General features: G+C 34.9%; 1 protein-coding gene across 9 annotated transcripts in view; it reads right to left on the reverse strand.

Annotated features, from left to right (window-relative positions):
- The window catches only part of WDR20 (WD repeat domain 20), a 94,426-nt gene extending 74,523 nt beyond the window's left edge, over positions 1-19,903 (reverse strand). For 5 of the 9 annotated variants that reach the window (XR_012486595.1, XR_012486594.1, XR_012486593.1 and 2 more), the window contains exon 1: positions 19,586-19,899. Coding sequence is in view for 4 of the 9 variants with exons in the window: in XM_074291216.1 (XP_074147317.1) it covers positions 19,586-19,834 (249 nt within the window). In the remaining 5 variants the exon portion in view is untranslated. Of the gene's footprint in view, positions 1-19,585 lie in introns of all 9 variants that reach the window. The other 4 variants (XR_012486597.1, XR_012486596.1, XM_074291220.1 and 1 more) reach the window with 2 other exon arrangements.
- Positions 19,904-20,515: the final 612 nt, after the last annotated feature.

The raw sequence follows: 20,515 nt of genomic DNA on the forward strand, positions 1-20,515 counted from the left end.
GGTGTTCAGCAGTGCCTGCAAACAGAAGTGATTTATCCAGTGTCACAGAGCTGAGGAGTATCTGAGGCTGGATTTAAATTCTGGTCTTCCTGACTTGAGGCCCAAAAGTCCATCCATTGAGCAATCTAGTTGCCTCCACAAGAGATAGTAGATCTAAGCAAAAAAACAATTCTAAAAAGCCCGTAGGTAAATTAATGAATGAAAACTGAATAATGACTACTAAAAACCGGGAGAGTCTTAACTTCTAAGATTGACATCAGGAAAACAAAAATAATAATAAATCCTTGAAACTGCTGTTAAATACAGATCTAGATGAAAATAGATATGGCCCAATGTAGCAAGTTCTTTGTGACCCTGTTGGTGACAATAATATTGAGCAAAGGAATACACAATATAAAGCTAGCAAAATGGAGGAAAGATCAAGGGTACCACATAAATCAGTTTTCTTACCTGAGGTCAGTGAATTAAAAAATCTTTTTTGATAACTATAATTCTTTAAAAATGACTTGCTTTATAATCTTATGTATTTTTTTTATGCATTTAAAAACATTATTCTGAGGAGTCCAAAAGCTTAATCATATAGGCATAAAAGTTCATAACACAAAAATGCTCTACACATTCACTTCCAGAATAAATAAAAATCTACAAATACTCCTTCAAAATGTGAAAGAAAAGATTTGGTTTGGAAAGACTTGAGACTATTAAAATTGCAATTCTCAATATGCTATACAGAACTTCTATCTTAATACTTTTCCCCACCACCATACTCTTCTATTTCTCTATGCATTCATAATTATCTATGCTACTATATGTAAGGAAAGGCAACATAGATTCCATAAGGCACTTAACATTTCTTCTCTAAACAATAAAAAATATTGCCTTACAACTCATGCTACATTTAAACCTATTGCAAGGCACTATTCCAGGTGCTAGAAATACAGACAAAAACAGATCTTACTTTCAAGGAGATTGCATATGCACAGTGCACACACACACCCAAACACACAATTTAACTTTGTTTTAATTATTTTCTATTCTGAACTTGACAAACACAAATAAAACAGGCATTTTTATACCCTAAATTTTTTCTTTACATTTTTGTGAGCCTACATTATCCCTATCCCCCACCTTCCTCCTCAAACTGGGAAATAAAAAATATCCCCTCCCAAAAATAAAGACCATATAATAAACATATTTGAATAATAAGGCAAAAACAAATTCCCACAATAGCCATATCCAAATCTTATTCTGCAGCCCATTACTTTTCTGTCAGTAATGAGTGGAATTTGGAGAACCTACCAAAAAGGACAGCAGAATGGATTATAAATCAGAATCCCACATATTGTTTATAAGAAACACACCTGAAGTAGAAAGATACACAAAGAATTAAAATAAAAGGGTGGAGCAAAATCCATTTTGCATTTTGTAAGAGCAAAAATAAACTGAGATAAAAGATAAACAGGGAAGTTACCTTTTGCTAAAAGGTACCATAGACAATGAATTAATAGCAATACTGAACACCCCCCCCCCCAATGGAATGACATCCAAATTCTTAAAAGGAAAAATTAGATGAATTATAAGAAGAAATCCAATTTATTCCTCTCAACCATATAGATCTAACCATAAGAAAGAAGTTAAGGAGAGGAACAGAATTTTAGAAAAATTAAATATGATACATCTTTGGGGAATAATGAGTGGGTGCTGAAAGGAGTTATAGCTATTTTTCACCTGCACATGGCATTTTCACAAAAAAATTTAACATGGTATAAAACCCTCACAAATAAATGTATAAAAGCAGCTAATGGCTAAGTGGTCTGAAGTCAGGAAGAGCCGACTGCTCTGTAGTCATTTTACCTCTGTCTTAATCCACTGAAAAAGAAAATGGGAATCCACTCCAGGATTTTTGCCAAGAAAACACCATGGACAGCATTAGTGTGCTGTGGTTCATGGGAACATGAAGAGAACTTGACTGAACAACGGAAATATTAAATGGATCTTTTACTAACCATAACATATACCCCCCCCAAAAAAAAAAACCCATTACATCCATTAAGGAACCTTTGAAACATAGGTCGAAAATTAATTGGAGACTAAATAACTTAATCCTAAAGACTGAATTTTCAAAGAATAAATTATAGAAACAAAGTTGAAAACAATGAAAAAACAGGCCAAAATTTGTGGGCTGCAGCTAAAACAGTACTTAATATAAAAATATTCCTATTACTAAATGTTTATATCAATAAAATAAAGAGATCAAAAGGTTGGGTATACAACTAAAAAAAAAAAAACCAAAACAAAACCCTAGAAAACCAACAAATCAAAAATTCAATACCAAAATAGAAATCCTGAAAAATCAAAGGACAGACTAAAAAAATTGAAAGTAAACAAACATTAAACTAAAACATGAAAGCAGAAAGAGGGAAAAAAGATCAATAAGACATTGGCTAATTTGAGTTTTTAAAAGAAAACTAAATTACCAATATCAAAAATAAGAAAGGTAAATTCACAACCAATAAAGTAATAAAAGCAACTAAGAACGATTTTGCCTGTCATTAAAACTGACAATCTAAATAAAATGAATGAATATTTACAAAAATATAAATTGTTAAGTGAATAGGAAATAGAATACTTAAGTAACTGTGTGGTAGGAAAAGAAATCAAACAAATAAGGATGAATTCCTTAAGAAAAAAAACCAGTATCAGATGAATTTACAAGCAAATTCTTACCAAAGTTAGAAACAAAAAAAATAATATACAAACTTTTAAAAACTAGGTAAAGAAGTCCTATCAAATTTCTTCTATGACAAAATAGAGTTTATACCTAAAATCAGAGAGTCAAAACAGAGAAAAACAATAAACTCCCAAATCTATATTAATTAAAATAAATATTAAATAATTTATTTGAAATTTTTAAAAAAGACTAGCAAGAAGATAATATGTCATAAAAATCAAACTCTATGACCAGGCTAGCATTATTTTAAGAATGGAGAGCTGCTCTGATATTAGGAAAATGGTAAGCATAATTAATCACATTAACAACAAAAATTATAGGAATAAAAGGAGCTTTCGTAAAAATGATAAGTAGTATCTATCTAAAACAAAAAGTAATGATGAATAAGTTAGAAGTCTTTCCAATAAGAAAGGGATGAAACATCACTATCATTCAATGCTGTACTAGAAATGCTAGCTATATCAAAAAGATGAAGAAATCAAAGGAATTAGAATGAAAAAATAAAACTATTACTATTTGCAGAAGTATATAGATGTATAAGTATACTTAGAAATACATATAGAAAGTATACTTAGAAAATTCTAGAAAATCAACTAAAAAGCTAGCTGAACCAGTTAACAACTTCAGTAAACTTATAGGATATAAAATAAACCCATATAAATCATCAGCATTTCTATATATTACCAACAAAGTATAGCAGGAAGAGACAGGAAGAGAAAGTTAAAATAACTAAAGACAGCATAAAACACTTGGGAGTCTATGTGCCAAGATACACAAAGGAAGTATAGAAATAAAATTATGAAAATCTTCATACAAATAAAGACAATAAAAGGAAAAATATTAATTGTTCATAAGTAGACTGATAGAACAAACTTTATATTTGATATATAATAAAAATGACTACTACCTAAATTAATACTTTACAGAGCTAGAAAAAAATAATAAAATTTATCTGGAGGAATGAAAATTATCACAGGAATTAAAGGGAAAAAAGAAGGAAGGAAAAGGGGCCAAAAGTACCATATCTCAAATTATATAACAGCCTGCAATTATCAAAACAATTTGCTACTAGGTAAGAAAGAAAGAGATAAATCAGTGGAGCAGATTAGGTACATAATATACAGAAGCCAATAAATACAGAAACCTAAGGCTTGATAAATTCCAAGATTTCCACTCCTGGGACAAGAAATAACTATTTGACAAAAACTGCTTGGGAATATTGGAAAGCAATCTCACAAAAACTAGATATAGAACAACATCTCACACTGTTTACCAAGATAACCTCAAAATGGGTACATGATGTAGTTATAAATAGTGACATTATAAAACAATTAATGAAGCATGGAAGAAATTACCTGTTAGATTTATGGATGGGGAAGAATTCATGACCAAATAAGAAATAAGAAATTCATGGGATGGATGATTTTGATAATAATGGATAATTCTAATTACACAAAATTAAAAAGTTCTGCACAAACAAAATCAACCTAGCTAATATCAAAAAAGGAAATGAGAAAAAAATTTTGCAGCAAGTTTCTCTGAGAAAGATCTCATTTCTATGATAGAGAAATGAATCAAATTTACTAGACTAGTTATAATCCAATTGATAAATTGTCAAGGATATGAAAAGGCAGTTTTAGAGGAAAAAAATCCAAGCTATTAACAGCCATATGAAAACTAAATCTAAATCACTAAATTAGATAAATGTAAATTAGAAACACTATGAGTTATCACCTCACACCCATCAGACGGGCTAAGTTGACAAAAAAAGAAAATGACAAATGGTGAAACTGTGGGAAAAGTTATACTAATGCACTATTGGTGGAGTTGAAAACTAGTCTACTTTTCTGCAAAACATTTTGGAACTACATTCAAAAAGCTATTAAACCACGCATACCCCTTTGACTCAGCAATACTGGTACTAAATCTGAGCCTATTCCAAGAGTTCAAAAAAAGAGGTAAAGGACCCATATATATAAAGATAATTAAAGCTGCTCTTTTTGTGGTGGAAAAGTACTGTAAACTGAGGAGATGCCAACTCAAATGGCAAATGACTGAACAAATTATGATATATGAATACAACACATTGTACTATAAAGAATTTATGGTTTTCTATAGGTTTCTCTAAAACCTAGGAAGACTCATATGAACAAAGTGAAATGGACAGAAGAGGACAATTTAAACAGTAATAGTAATATTGTAAAGGAAATCAACTTCGAATGACTTACTAACTTGATAATACAATGACTAACCACTAAAAAGGGGTCATGATAAAAATATGCTATCCACTTACAGAGAGAAAGTTAATGGCCTCAAAGTGTAGAATGTAGTATATTTTCTTCTTTTTTTTTGGACATGGCTAGTTTATTTTACATGATTAGTGCAGGAATTTATTTTATATAACAATACATATTTGTAACAGATTTTGTTTTTCTTGCCTTCTTGCCCCCTAGAAAAGGAGAATGGAGAGAATATGAAACTTAAAATAAAAAATTTTAAATATCATTTTACTGTCTGAAAACCATAACCAAAAAATGATCCTTTTTATTATATTTCAAAACATGTTAAAACTACTCTTAGAACCTGAAGAAAAGGAGAAACTCAAAGAATCTACAAGTTGTGAAAAGAACACCCAACCATCCCTGCCTATTCCCCATATGAAACTCCCCCCCCAAAATTTGTTTTTAAAAAGAAAAAAAAAGGACAGCTAAGTGGCACAGTGGATAGAGCACCAACCCTAAAGTCAGGAGGACCCCAGTTCAAATCTGATCTCATATACTTAACACTTCCTAGCTATGTGATCCTGGACAAGTTACTTAATCCCAATTGCTTCAGAAAAAAAAAAAAAAAAACAAACAAATACAAACTCACAGGAACATAAGACTTCCATATTAGAAGAAAAAGAAAGAAAAATAAAGCAGCCAGAAAAGAAAAAACTCAAGTGCTAAAGAGTCACAAATCAGAATTATGCATGGTTTAGTAGCCATCACCATTTAGTCTAAAATAAGACATTGTAAAAAGCAAGAATAATTTACCCAGCAAAATTAAATATAATTATAACACAAGAAAAAATGGACTTTTAAAAAAAAAGATTTCCAAACATTCCTAATGAAAATACAAATGCAGGAGAAACTTTTTCTTTCTTTCTTTCTTTTTTTTTTTTTATTAATTTTATAATTACAACATTTTTTGACAGTACATATGCATTATTTACAACATTATCCCTTGTACTCCCTTTTGTTCCGAATTTTTCCCCTCCTTCCCTCCACTCCCCCCCTAATATGCATTCCCATACATATTAAATATGTTATAATATATCCTAGGGACAATATATATGTGCAGAACCGAATTTTTTTTGTTGTTGTTGTTGCAAAGGAAGAATTGGATTCGGAAAGGTAAAAATAATCTGGGGAGAAAAACAAAAAATGCTAACAGTTTACACTCATTTCCCAGTGTTCCTTTTCTGGGTGTAGCTGATTCTGTTCATCATTGATCAATTGGAATTGGATTAGCTCTTCCCTGTGTTGAAGATATCCACTTCCATCAGAATACATCCTCATACAGTATCATTGTTGAAGTGTATAATAATCTCCTAGTTCTGCTCATTTCACTCAGCATCAGTTGATGTCTCTCCAAGCCTCTCTGTATTCATCCTGCTAGTCATTTCTTACAGAACAATTACTATTCCATAACATTCATATACCATAATTTACCCAACCATTCTCCAATTGATGGGCATCCGTTCATTTCCAGTTTCTAGCCACTACACAAAGGGCTGCCACAAACATTTTGGCACATACAGGTCCTTTTCTCTTCTTTAGTATTTCCTTGGAATATAAGCCCAGTAGTAGCACTGCTGGATCAAAGGGTATGCACAGTTTGATAACTTTTTGGGCATAATTCCAGATTGTTCTCCAGAATGGTTGGATTCTTTCACAATTCCACCAACAATGCATCAGTGTCCCAGTTTTCCCACATCCCCTCCAACATTCATCATTATTTGTTCCTGTCATCTTAGCCAATCTGACAAGTGTGTAGTGGTATCTCAGAGTTGTCTTAATTTGCATTTCTCTGATCAATAGTGATTTGGAATACTTTCATGAGTGGAAATAGTTTCAATTTCATCATCTGAAAATTGTCTGTTCATATATTTTGACCATTAATCAATTGGAGAATGGCTTGATTTCTTATAAATTAGAGTCAGTTCTCTATATATTTTGGAAATGAGGCCTTTATCAGAACCTTTAACCGTAAAAATGTTTTCCCAATTTGTTACTTCCCTTCTAAGCTTGTTTGCATTAGTTTTGTTTGTACAAAAGCTTTTTAATTTGATGTAATCAAAATTTTTGTGATCAATGATGATCTCTAGTTCTCCTTTGGTCACAAATTCCTTCCTCCTCCACAAGTCTGAGAGGTAAACTATCCTATGTTCCTCTAATTTATTTATGATCTCGTTCTTTATGCCTAAATCATGGACCCATTTTGATCTTATCTTAGTATGTGGTGTTAAATGTGGGTCCATGCCTAGTTTCTGCCATACTAATTTCCAGTTTTCCCAGCAGTTTTTGTCAAATAATGAATTCTTATCCCAAAAGTTGGGATCTTTGGGCTTGTCAAACACTAAATTGCTATTTTTATTCACTATCTTGCCCTGTGAACCTAACCTATTCCACTGATCAATACCAAATGGTTTTGGTGACTACTGCTTTATAATATAGTTGTAGATCGGGTACAGCTAGACCACCTTCATTTGATTTTTTTTTTTTCATTACTTCCCTTGAAATTCTCGACCTTTGGTTCTTCCATATGAATTTGGTTATTATTTTTTCTAGGTCATTAAAATAGTTTCTTGGGAGTCTGAGTGGTATAGCACTAAATAAATAGATTAGTTTGGGGAGTACTGTCATCTTGATTAGATTCACTCGGCCTATCTAAGAGCACTTAATATCTTTCCAATTATTTAAATCTGACTATTTTTTGTGGCAAGTGTTTCGTAATTTTTCTCATATAATTCCTGACTATTCTTTGGTAGATATATTCCCAAATATTTTATACCATCGTTCGTTATTTTGAATGGAATTTCTCTTTGTATCTCTTGCTGTTGGATTGTGTTGGTAATGTATAAAAATGCTGAGGATTTATGTGGACTTATTTTGTATCCTGCAACTTTGCTTAAGTTCTGAATTATTTCTAATAGCTTTTTAGTAGTAGAGTCTTTGGGGTTCTCTAAGTATACCATCATGTCATCTGCAAAGAGTGATAGTTTGATTTCCTCATTACCTACTCTAATTCCTTGAATTTCTTTCTCGGCTCTTATTGCCAAGGCTAGCGTTTCTAGTACAATACGCAGGAGAAACTTAACGGAAACACGGATGAACAATCATAGGGGACCAGAAAGAGATAAAATGATTACAATATAAAATTGGGAGAAGAGACATGTATCCCTTCAGAATTCTATCTTCATAACAGGTCACAAAAAGAGTCTAATTAAACATACAGCTGAGAAGTAGCTTTGTTCTGACGACCTCAAAAGAATGGAAAAGGAAACAGAGTAATACATGGAGGTCAGAGAGAAAGGAGAGAGGAAAGATAGGAGAAAAGTATTTCACATAAGAGCAGATATCACTCAAACCTCAGACTGATCAAAAGGGGAAAGAATACACACACAATTGGGTATAAAGATACATTTCACTTAATAAGAAAACAGAAAAGGGAGAAGAAAAAGGACAGACTAAAGGAATTAAGAAAAACAAATTTTTACAGGGGAATGGAAAAATAAAGGAAAAATATCAGAGAATATAATGCATGGAAATACAGAATCAAAAAACTGGATGAGAATGGGCTGAATTTATTCATAACAGAAGAAGAAAGCATACTACAATAAATGTGTTGTTTAATAATTAGGGGGAAAAATTGAAACAGAAAAATTCACAGAGTTAAAATAAGGTACCAGAGCAAAATCTACTATGCTTCAGCTAAAGTAAAAATGAAAAACCAAGGCAGAGTCTGCTGGCTACCACCTACATTATGGGGAAAGATTAAAACTGATCCAGCAGAGAAGACTAGGAAGAAATCAGGAAGGTTGGATTGAATATTCAGGAAGAAGTGATCAACAGATAGCTGCAGAAATATTAAGGAGTTTGAAGACTGGAAAAAAAAAAGCCACTGGATCTAATAATTAAGAGTTCATGGATAACTTTATAGACAGAACAATTTTAACTTAGTGTTTTGCAGCCGGAAGCTAGACTGAAAGGATTTGGGTTGTGATTGAGAAGCACAGGAAATGGAACGATTATGATAGTCTGGCATGAAGAATAAAAGACAAGAGCCTGAGAGTATGGCAGTGCCACTCAAGACTTTTTAACAACAAGGTAACCAACCATAAGTACATTTGCAGGTATGAAGAACTATAAATGATGAGAAATAAAATAGGATCAAGAATAGATGACAGTGATTGGACTTGGAAAGACTCTCAGAGAAAAGAATAAAGAAGACAGGATGAAGTAGATGAGAGAAGTTCAAGAGAGATAGCATCTGTTTTCTTAGTATAAAGTTCCTTGGGAAAAGAACAAAGTCAAAATACATTGAAAAGATCACCATATTTGATATCAGAGAATCTGGGTTCAAATCCTAATTATGTTATTTATAACCTATATGATAGGGACAAGTCACTTAACATCTTTGGGTCTGTTTCTTCATCTGTAAAATGAGATGCTAGATGACCTCTCAATTCTCTTTCATTTCTAAACTTTGGGGTTTGCTGAAAAACACAATAGTAGATACACTAGGAATGAATCAAAAAAGAATAAAAAGTTTTCAGGTCCTGCAGCAAGAAGGAGGTTGGGAGGAGGGGAAGAGGAGAAGGAATGACCATTTATTCATATGCTTACATTGTGCCAAGTACTTTACAAATATTATTTCATTTGATCTTGACAATAATCCTAGAAGGTAGATGCTATTATTAAACCCCATTTTACAATTTTAAAAAAGTGAGACAAAAATTAAGTGTCCAAGGTTAGAACTGAACTAGTTTCCCTTTCCAGATCGCCTCTATCTTTTCACCACATAAATTACCTGTAAGGCAGCCTACCTGAGATTAGAAAACATGAGTCTGTAAGTGCAACTGATCACACAGTGGTTACATTCCCACTTTCTAGCTGTGTTTCAGAACAGAAATGAGAAAGGTAGATAGTAGGGATGATCCAAGGTTTTGAAAACTGTCAAGAAAGAGATGGTGGTAGACCAAAAAAAAGGACTTTTATAAATCTTTATACTAATTCCTTCTAACTTTTCCTATACCTTGTTCTCCCTCCCTATATTCTGCAGTCCAGTTATAGTGGCTATTTGCCATTTCTCTTATCTTCTAATTTTATGTATTTTCAATGGCTTTCCTCAGGCCTAGAATGTGTTTACTTCTCATCTCTAATTCTTAGCTTCCTTCAAGTTTCAGCTAACAATCCAACTCCTGCAAAAGTCTTTCCTGACTGAATGTAGAACACAACATAGTATTTTCACCTTTTTTGGTTTTGTTTTGTTTTTTTTTTCCTCTCTCTCATTTTTTTTTTTCCTTTTTGATCTGATTTTTCTTGTGCAAGCATTATAAATGTGGAAATATATATAGGAGAATTGCACATGTTTAACATATATTGGATTACTTGCTGCTAGGGGATAGGGATGGGGAGAAGGGAGGGAGAAAAATTGTGCAAGGGAATGTTGAAAATTATCTTTGCGGCCTGGAGAGATTTACATGTACTGATACTGAGTGAAATGAGCAGGACCAGGAGATCATTATATACTTCAACAATACTATATGATGATCAATTCTGATGGACATGGGTCTCTTCAACAATGAGATGAACCAAATTAGTTCCATTTGTTCAATAATGAAGAAAACCAGCTACACCCAGCGAAAGAACTCTGGGAAATGATTGTGAACCACAACATAGCATTTCCACTCCTTCTGTTTTTGTCTGCTTGCATTTTTTATTTCCTTCTCAGGTTAACTTTACCTTATTTCTAAGTCTGATTTTTCTTGTACAGCAAAATAACTGTATGCATATGTATACATATATTGTATTTAACATGTACTTTAACACATTTAACATGTATTGGTCTACCTGCCATCTAGGGGAGGGGGTAAGGGGAAGGAGGGGAAAAGTTGGAACAGAAGGTTTTGCAATTGTCAATGCTGAAAAATTACCCATGCATATATCTTATAAATAAAAAGGTTATAATTTTAAAAAAAGAAAATTATCTTTGCATGTATTTTGAAATTTTTAAAAAATTATTAATTTTTTTAAAAGTCCTTTCCTGGTCCCCGGTAAATCACTAATTCCTTTCTTCTGAGAGATCTCTAATTTGCCCACTATGTTATCTCACATGAACACAGGTGTTTGCATGTTATTTCCTCCATGTCTCTCTAGCACACTGACTAGTATATAAAAAGGGCTTAATAAATGTTTGTTGACTTTTGACTAAAAGAAAGTCATAGGTGGGTGACAGAGCATATACTTAAACATGTTGCTCTACTACAAAGACATGACTGAACAAAGGAAAGGCAAGTAGACAGAGAAGGGGCAAAGAGCAGGAAGAGATAGAAGTAGAAGTTAGTAAGAATGAAGAGGTTTAGGAGGGAAACAGTAGGAGATAGGATAGGAAATTATGACCAAACATGGCAATACCTTTAATACTAACAAACAGCAAGCAAAATAACAAAATATTTTCCAAGAAATACCAGTACCCCTCATAAATTTTATTTAAATACAAACTGCAGAAAATAATCCAATAGAAATTAGTTTGAAGCTATCACCAGCCTGCCAAAAATCTACCAGTAAGTTCTGATTCAGATTAAAGGTTTTGATTAAAATCTAAGAATTAACACCAATTTCCTAAATTAATTTTACAATAATAAAATTAAAGATAATCATTGTCTTCATAACCCTTTGCTCAATAATACCAACTGATGCATTTAGGAAAGCTATATCATTTGCTCTTGTTTGCCTTAATGCAAACTTATGACTAAGAATCCCAGGATATATCACATACATCGCCCTTCCTCACAACATCCCCAAAGTCAAAAAACTCAAGGTAGCTTAAAATTTTTTTTTTTTCCTAAGCCTGCTTTAAATGATCCATGATCCTGTTCAACCACCACCCACCTGCTAATACTGAAACAAAAAGTCTTTGAAACTTTGAAAATTTGAGGAACAATTAAATGAAGTGAGCAGAACCAGGTAATCATTGTACACAATAGCAAGATTATACAATGATCAATTCTGATGGATGTGGCTCTTTTTAACAAGTCATAGCAGTTCCAAGTCTTGTGATGAAGAGAGTCATCTGCACCAATAGAGAGGACTATGGGACTTGAGTGTGGATCACAACATAAATTTTCACTCTTTTTGTTGTTTGCTTGCTTTTGATTTCTTTTTTTTTTTCTTTTTGATCTGATTTTTCTTTTGCAGCATGATAATTGTGGAAATATGTTAACATATACTGAATTACTTTCTGTCCAAGGGAAGGGGTGGGGGAAAGGGAGAAAAAAAATACAAGAATACAAGATTTTGCAAGAGTGAATGTTGAAAATTATATATGCATATATTTTGAAAATAAAAAAGCTTTAGTTAAAAGAAAAAGAAAGAAAATTTAGGAGCATTTAATAAAGTGGGAGGGGGAAAGGATAGATATTTCCTCATTATTTTGCAACCCAATATAAAGAATTTACAATTTATTAAGGAAAAAAATCATAAATCACATAAAAAGTGAGGGGGAAAGGGGTAGCTAGGTAGCACAATAGATAGAGAACCAGCCCTGAAGTCAAGAGGATCTGAGTTCAAATCTGACCTCAGACACTTAACATTTAATAGCTGTGTGACCCTGGGCAAGTCACTTAACCCCAACTGTCTGGGGAGAGAGGGGAGTGAAGACAACTCTTAGTACTTACAATTCAACAGGATTCCCACTGTCTTAGAAATGCAAAGAATTATATGATATATGTGTCTGTGATATGACATATGACAGAATCCTAGAGGTATCTTAAAGGTTATGTAGCCTCACCCAAAGAAGGAATTCTTCAACAACATCCCTAACACAGGTAAGGTGAAAAGTCATCTCTGCTTTAACACTTCCAATAAAACACTTTCAATAAAAGGAAGCTTACCAACAAGAAGGCAGTCAGATCAATTCTGGGAGCAATATGAACTGTGGGAGTGTTGAGGCTGCTGGCTATCTATTCACTATCCTTCTGACCACAGACTTGCCCTTGGGGGCTAAATGTGAATCAACTTTCATTGTGAGAAGCTAAAATCACTTTTTCTCACATAAAACATATCCCCATCATAATAGTAAATGTGTATCATAAACTTATTTTTATGATCAATTAGTATAATAATTTAGAATTTTTGAAACATTTTAAGGTTTGCAAAGCACTTTATACATTATCTCATTTGATCCTTAGAACAATCCTGTTAAGTATGGATATATGCTATAATCCCTATTTCATAGATAAAGACACTGAGGCTGAGAAAGATTAAGAGACTAGTCCAGTCAGCTAGTGTGTATATATAACACAGAATTCAAACTCAAATCTTCTTGACTTCTTTCTACTATCACATTTAGGTGCCTCAAACACTAACAGTCATAGTCTTAAAAGTTGAAAAATTGTCCAATTAAACTTCCCAAAGTAGGAATCATTAAAAAATGAACATCTATTACGTAGAATCTTTCAAAAATATTCATTCAAAATATTAATGTATAACAAAAATGGCATTTTTATATATAACTGAGTAAAATAAAAAATTTTTTAAAAACCAATTCATTCATATTCCTCAGAATATTTTATACAATATTGGGAACAGAGCCTGGACCCAATTTCACTGGCATAGAGAACTTCTATGTGGAGAAATTCCCTCTATCTACGAAGGTAAGGACATTCTTTGCATTTTCTGATTTTAGACTTGACCAGGATCACACAGCCAACACATGTGAGAGAGAAAACTTGAATTCAGGTTTTCCTGCCTCTAAGCCAGTTCTCTAACTGTTCCATCATGTTATCCCTATATAGAGTATTGTGAATATTTAAAAGTTGAGCCAAAACCAAACAGAGAAAGTTCCATTGTTGTCATTATGCTGATTTATATAATATATGCTGGTTTTACAATCAGACATTAAATGTGCAAAATGGTCATTCAAAGTTTGTTCTGTTTCAAGTATACCACTTTTACAAAAGATCTCAAAGTTAATTAATATTTTGCTAAAACTCAAATCTTTTTTCAAAATAAACATGTATATATTTTTTCTTTTTACTCTGAATTTGACAAGATCATTTCCCCATAGTTGCAAAGATGTGCTATTATTTCAACATTAATTTGGCAGGAAATATAGTATGATAGGAAATTATATATAAAATTAGAGCTATTTGGTTTACTTTTCATGAAATTTCATTATTTCATTTTCTTTCATTTTACAACTTTCAAATTCAAAGTCAATTTGCTAACTATCAATACTATAATTGCTATATATAATTGTTAAATTATTTTAGGCACTTATCCAGTATCAGGTTCAGTCTTAGTAGATACTTTTTTTTTTGAAGAGACATAACACAAATGAACATCAAAAAGCAGAAGTGCCAAGTACAATTTTTAAAACTAAAACATAGCTAAAAGAAAATATATTTAATTAAAGTGGCTAATACAAAACTTATTTTGAAATAAGAAGCTACTTTAAAGCTCAATTTAATACACTAAGAAAAGATGCTAATGTCTAGTTCTAGAGACCTATTTGCAATAAATATGCTTTTCTTTGGTTCTAAACAAAATAATTTGGGGAATTTATTATTTCATTTTCAGTTATACCTATCATTTTGCTTCTATCCCATCACTTTTGAGTTTGAAATAACTCATTTGTCAATTTTGAGATAAATATTATTAACTTACAAAAGAAAAAATAAAAATCCATATCAATGTCTTATACACTTAAAATAAGTGACTGATTTATATTGCTAATTAACAACCATTTATTAAGTGTGTTCTGTATGATAGGTTACTCTGTCACAGATGTGACAGGTTCCCTGCTAAACAGGAAGACATGCCCACAACTAAAAACATTAATAATATAAAATAAATATAAGACAGTTTTAAGAATGCATACACAAGAAGCTGGGGATGGATAAGTAGATGAAGAAAGGCTTTATGGAGAAAGTGTTGCCTCACTTGAAGATAAATGAGAAATTCCAAAAAGTTAGTGTGAAAACGGAGTGAATTCTAAGTATGAGAGACAGTCAATGCAGTGTCAAGAAAATGGAAGATCAATGAAAACAGCAAGGCGGCCAGTAGAGCTGGACTGGAAAATAAATGTGGGAAGGGGAATGAAATGGAAGAAGATTGGAAAAGTAGGAAGGAGTCATGCTGTGCAGAGCTTTAACAAACAGCGAAGTTTGTAGATCTAAGAGGTAAATGGAAGGTTTATTTAAATATGAGAGTAACATGACCAAAATGCTTATTAAGAAAATCAACTGGAAAAGGGAGAGGCTTCAGGTAGAGAGACCAAATAAGATGCGATTGCAGTGGATGCTAGAGGTGATTAAGGCTGATTAGGGTAAATTGCATGAGTGGAGAACAGGAAAAAATATGAGGCATATCATATAGTAATAGAAACAAGAAGATTTGGCAAGTAGGGATGCAAAGATCGAGTCAAAAACTGCAAATCTTTGTTGCAAATCTGGGTAACAGAAACATAGTGATACTCTCAACAGTGACAGTGAAAGTTCAGAAGAAGAATAAATTTGGAAGCAAAGATGGCGAATCCTATTTTGAACACCTTCAGTTTGAGACACCTGCAACATACACAATTGGAGATGCACAACTAGAGCTCAAGACAGAGATTATGCCTGGATTTACAGCTCTGGGAGTCATCTGTATTGCCATAATAATTGAATCCATGGGTATAAGGGAAAAAAAAAAAAAAAGTCCCATGAAAGAGCCTTTGGAAAACATCCAGAGCTAGCATTCATAAAATGGACGATGACCAGGGAAGAAGAGTGAGACAGGCCAGACAACTAGGAGAACTACAAAAGTGTAGTATCATGAAAATTCAGATTATCTTCAGCACCTAGCACAGTATCTAGAACACAGGTGATTGACAAATATTTGCTGAATAATCGAAAGGAGAGTATCCAGGAGAGGGAAGTCAACAATATCAAATGCTGTGAAGAGGTCAAGAAGGACAAGGAGAAAAGGCCATTAAATTTAGATATTAAGGGATCTTTGGTAACTTCATAGACCATTTTTAGTTGGATAATGAAGTCAGAAATCTCATTGAAAAAGGTTTAGAAGAGAGTACATGGAGACACAAAAAAATGGCTTTTTCAAAAAATATGGCTGAGAAAGAAGAAAGATGTATGACAATAGCTAGTAGAAATGACTGGATTTAGTGAAAATTTTTTAAGGATGGGGAAAATCTAGGCATGTTTGTGGAAAGCAGGGAACCAATCAATAAGAAAAAAACTGAAGAACTCATATTCTAACTAAACTTGCAAAATAAGAGCCTGACTAATTTCTTCTCATCATGAAAATGATATCCTAAATTCAGCTGGATTTCAATACTTCATTGAATTACTAACACAAGGCTTGACTTAGTTTAAACATAAGGTTTTATTTGGGCAGTTAGTCATAAATATGGGCCAAAGTAATTCTTAAATCATATCCCAGTTTCATCTCCACAAGAATGGCAACATATCATCATGAAGATCTTCATTAACTCTATTACTCATTAGTTAAAATTTTAAGTGTTCTAAAAATCTATATATTCTATAAATTTGTCTCAACTTGTTGAATTAATCTATCAAAACTGAAAACTCTAGATATGAATAAATGTTCATTTTAGATTCCTTACACAAGGGATGATTTTACAAATATTTCACATCATCAAAATTAGATTTTAAAATTTACATCATTATCACTTAATGGCAAAATAATGAAATTTCAATTTTCTAGTTTTATAAATATATTCTTCAAGGTATTTCAAATTTTAAAAGAACTCACAAAAGAATAAAATAACTACTACAAGAATGAGAAGCAAATTGGCACAGGTAGAGGAAAGGAAGATGCAATGTCAAGAATGTTAGATTTGGAGTCAGGGGACTAGAAGTCAAATCTTGCCCCAGATATTGACCAGTTATTTATTGCCAGGGCAAGTCACTATAGCTCAGAACTTGTGTCCCCATCTGTTAAATACAGGTATTATTCATACTTTACAATTCACAGAGTTGTTCTGAGGAAAGCACTTTGCAAACTTTTAAGTGGTATATAAAAGTGACTAACAATTAGATAGAAAGAAACATGAAATAAGCTGCAAATTCAGACAATAAAAACAGAAATTTAAGTATTTTATGATGCACTGAAGAAATATAAAGTATCCCATATTATAGAAATCCCAAAAGGGCCAAACATTAAAAAGAAATATTGTAAATTAGCATCAAAATATAAATATGATCATATAGACAAGGGAGATGGATAAGGAAAAAACATTTACATACAACTTACTATGTGTCAGCCATGGAACTAAGTGCTTAAAAATCTCATTGGATCCTCATAACCACCCTGAGAGGTTAGGTACTATTATCATCTCCATTTTTACAATTCAGGAAACTAAGGCAAGCTTAATAGAGATTAAGTGACTCATCTAGGATCACACAAGTTATATCTCAAATAGAGTCTGAGGCTCTATTTGAACTCAGGCCTTTCTGACTACAAGTCCAGTGCTCTATTCATTGTACCTCCACTTGCTTCTATTCTTTGTAAAAGTAACTACTAGTTTTTTAAAAAGTCATTTAGAAGAACTTTTTAGTGTGGTTTTGCAAAACTCTCTTTACTTTAATATTATCATTTTGTAAGAAAGGTTATTATGTCCCTTAAAAAGAAGTACCATTGCAAAGATAATTTTTGATTACGAGCCCCTTTTTATGATGTAAACCGGGACTGATAAGTTTCCTAATAGAAATTTTCAGAAAGAAAACTCAATAGTAAAAAAGGTAACACTTAAAAGTAACAACCTGGTTCAACTGGTATCAGTTTAGGTTAAAACTAAACTTTTTTTTTTTTTTTTTTGGAAATTAACTAATTTCACCAGAAAGCCCATCCTTAAGAGTCCTAGTCAAAATCAAGACGGCAATTTCCTATCTATTCTTCATATTTGTAACTTTCCCATCTATTGCCTAAGGGTTTCACAGTATTTTACACTTACTACAACACACTCACATCAACCAATCTTTTTAAAATTGAAGAGTTAAAAGTGAACCAACTTGGCAAAGATCACCCAACAAGTCAGTGACAAAGTTAGGGACAGGACTAAGTATTTTCTTACTTCCCAACTTTATTTATTTATTTTTTTTCTGAGGTTGGGGTTAAGTGACTTGCCCAGGGTCACACAGCTAGGAAGTGTTAAGTGTCTGAGACCAGATTTGAACTTGGGTCCTCCTGAATTCAAGGCTGGTGATCTATTCACTACGCCACCTAGCTGCCCCATTTCCCAACTTTAAAAGAAAAAAAAAAGTGTCTTTTTTTCAATATTTTCCATCACATTCTGACCAGTATCAGAATCACTAGCAGAAACATTTCTGATAATTGCTTTACAAACAGTGCTTATCCCCACATGACCCCACAATAGTAAAATAAAAATATTGTAGTTTTAAATAATTATTTGAAAAAAAAATTTGTTTTCTTGGTCATTATTTGCGTATTTTAAGACACTAATAAAAACCAGCATTTATCAAGTATGTTTGATCATACTCTTACTCAGATAATATGTAAAGACTCCACTATTCTCTCTCTGCTAATAGCAGATTCAAAGATCTATTTCAAAAAGTCAACAAGTACATAACAGCATAAACGAAAGTTGTTTTTTAAAAGGTGAATATACTTGAGTCAGACTGCATGGTCAAAAGAATTACTGTTGTTTGCCATGAAAAGGAGAGGACTAAATAAAGTAGCTTTTTAGACTTTCCTGATTTAAACTCACTTCTCTGACAAGATTAGTTCGAATAACTCTCAGACCGAACCCATATCACCAGTTAAAATAAAGGAAAAGATGATTCGCCCCTCAGTTTAAAACTTAGTCTTAACCGCATACTAGAAACAGGCAAAACATAATCCTTCAGGATCTTTCCTAGGGGAAGATCCACTTCCATGCGTTCTATCTCAGGAGACAGCGACAGCTGCCCTCCCTCGAATGCTTGGAGGTAGAAAGTGTTAACACCCGAGCTACTGACTGACTCCTAGGAAGTGCGGCAGCAGGTGGATCAGCCCCTCTAGCCAAACCCCCACCCGCGCTCCAGTGGCTCCTTTCGGATTTCGGGAAGAATCCTGCAGCTTCCTCCAGCACGGCTGCCAGCTGTCTTACGATTTCCCCCAGTCACCCCCTGTACCAGTCCCCTTAGAAAAGGGGGAGCCCTTGCTCGCAGCCTCCACCCCTCCTCCGCCCCTTTCCCATGGACTCCGCAGGCCCGCTCCACGCTTGTCACCCAACCTGACAGACCCGGGAGGAGGAGGGTGGGGTGAAGAAAGGCAGCCACCTGGCGAGAGGGGGTTGGCCTCCCCGGACTGATCGTGGCTTCCTCTCCCCTTGTCAGTACCCCGAACCCCCTACACGCCCCCTCTATCTCCCTCCTTCTCCCAGCTCAGGCGCAGAGACCAAGAACTCTCAAGTGGAGTTACCGGCCCACTCCGAAGTGAAGCGGCCGTCGCCTCCTCCCCGGGTCGGGTCACGTCACCTGGTCCCGTCCTGTTCCCTGCAGCCCATGCTGATGTCGCTGCCCCTACCCATATCCCCAGTGGGCCCTGGCGCCGCCTGGGTCGGTACCTTGCGGACCCCCTTGTAGATGTAAAAGTAGAGCTCCCGGCCCACATTGAAGCAGAGGCGGTCGCCGTTGCCAGACTGGTCGTTAAGGTTGACGAAGGAGACGCGCACGGGGTTGGACCCCTGCGAGTTGAAGGGCACCCGGTTGGGCCGACTGTACTCCGAATGCGGCAGCAGCTTGTAAAGACCTTCCCGGGTGGTGAACTGGGTCTTAATCTCGTTCATCTCCTTCCCTCCTCCCTCCGTCGCCATCTTGGAAAGCAGCGTTCATCCTGCCCCAAGTGCCCGGATCACACCCACTGCGCAGGCGCCGTCCCTTACTTTCCCAGAGGCCACCTCCCTCCCCCCCCTCCTCTTTCACCCCGCCTTCCTTCTCACCCTCCCACTCCGGTCGCTCCCAACCGAGTGCGGCGGCGACGGAAAGGAGGGAGGGCTTGTTTATAGTTTGTTTGCGCAGGCGCGACCACCTCCCGGACTCAGTTACACATCCGTTGGCGATCCAGGCTCATTCGCGGACTCCGGCCCCTATGTCTGGGTCTCCGAGAGCCTCTGGGACCGCCGCTGGCTAGGTGAGGGACCCAAGGGGGCTGAGTCCTCCGCCGTAGACTGTCTCAGAGTGTGGGAACCTCCGCTGTCGACTCGGCGCGAACCAGGCCGGGGAGAGGGTTGGGAGGGGCGGAGTCCCGTGCCGGCGAGGACGGAAGCCGTGAGGGGGCAGGAGCGAGGGAGCCGCCTGAGCCCTGCCCCTGACTGGCCCGGAGGGGATCGGGCGCCCTTGGCGGCTCCTTGATTGTCCCCGTGCGAGAAGCGAGCGCCCTGACTTTGGAGTCAAGAACCCCGGGGTGCAGCTCCGGACTACGTACTTCTTGGGTGACCTTGACGACCCACTTTTCAGTTTTCAGTCTGGTGAGATGCTCTCTAAGGGAAGACACC

The sequence above is a fragment of the Sminthopsis crassicaudata genome, chromosome 2 (assembly GCF_048593235.1).
Source record: "Sminthopsis crassicaudata isolate SCR6 chromosome 2, ASM4859323v1, whole genome shotgun sequence".
Lineage (NCBI taxonomy): Eukaryota > Metazoa > Chordata > Mammalia > Dasyuromorphia > Dasyuridae > Sminthopsis > Sminthopsis crassicaudata.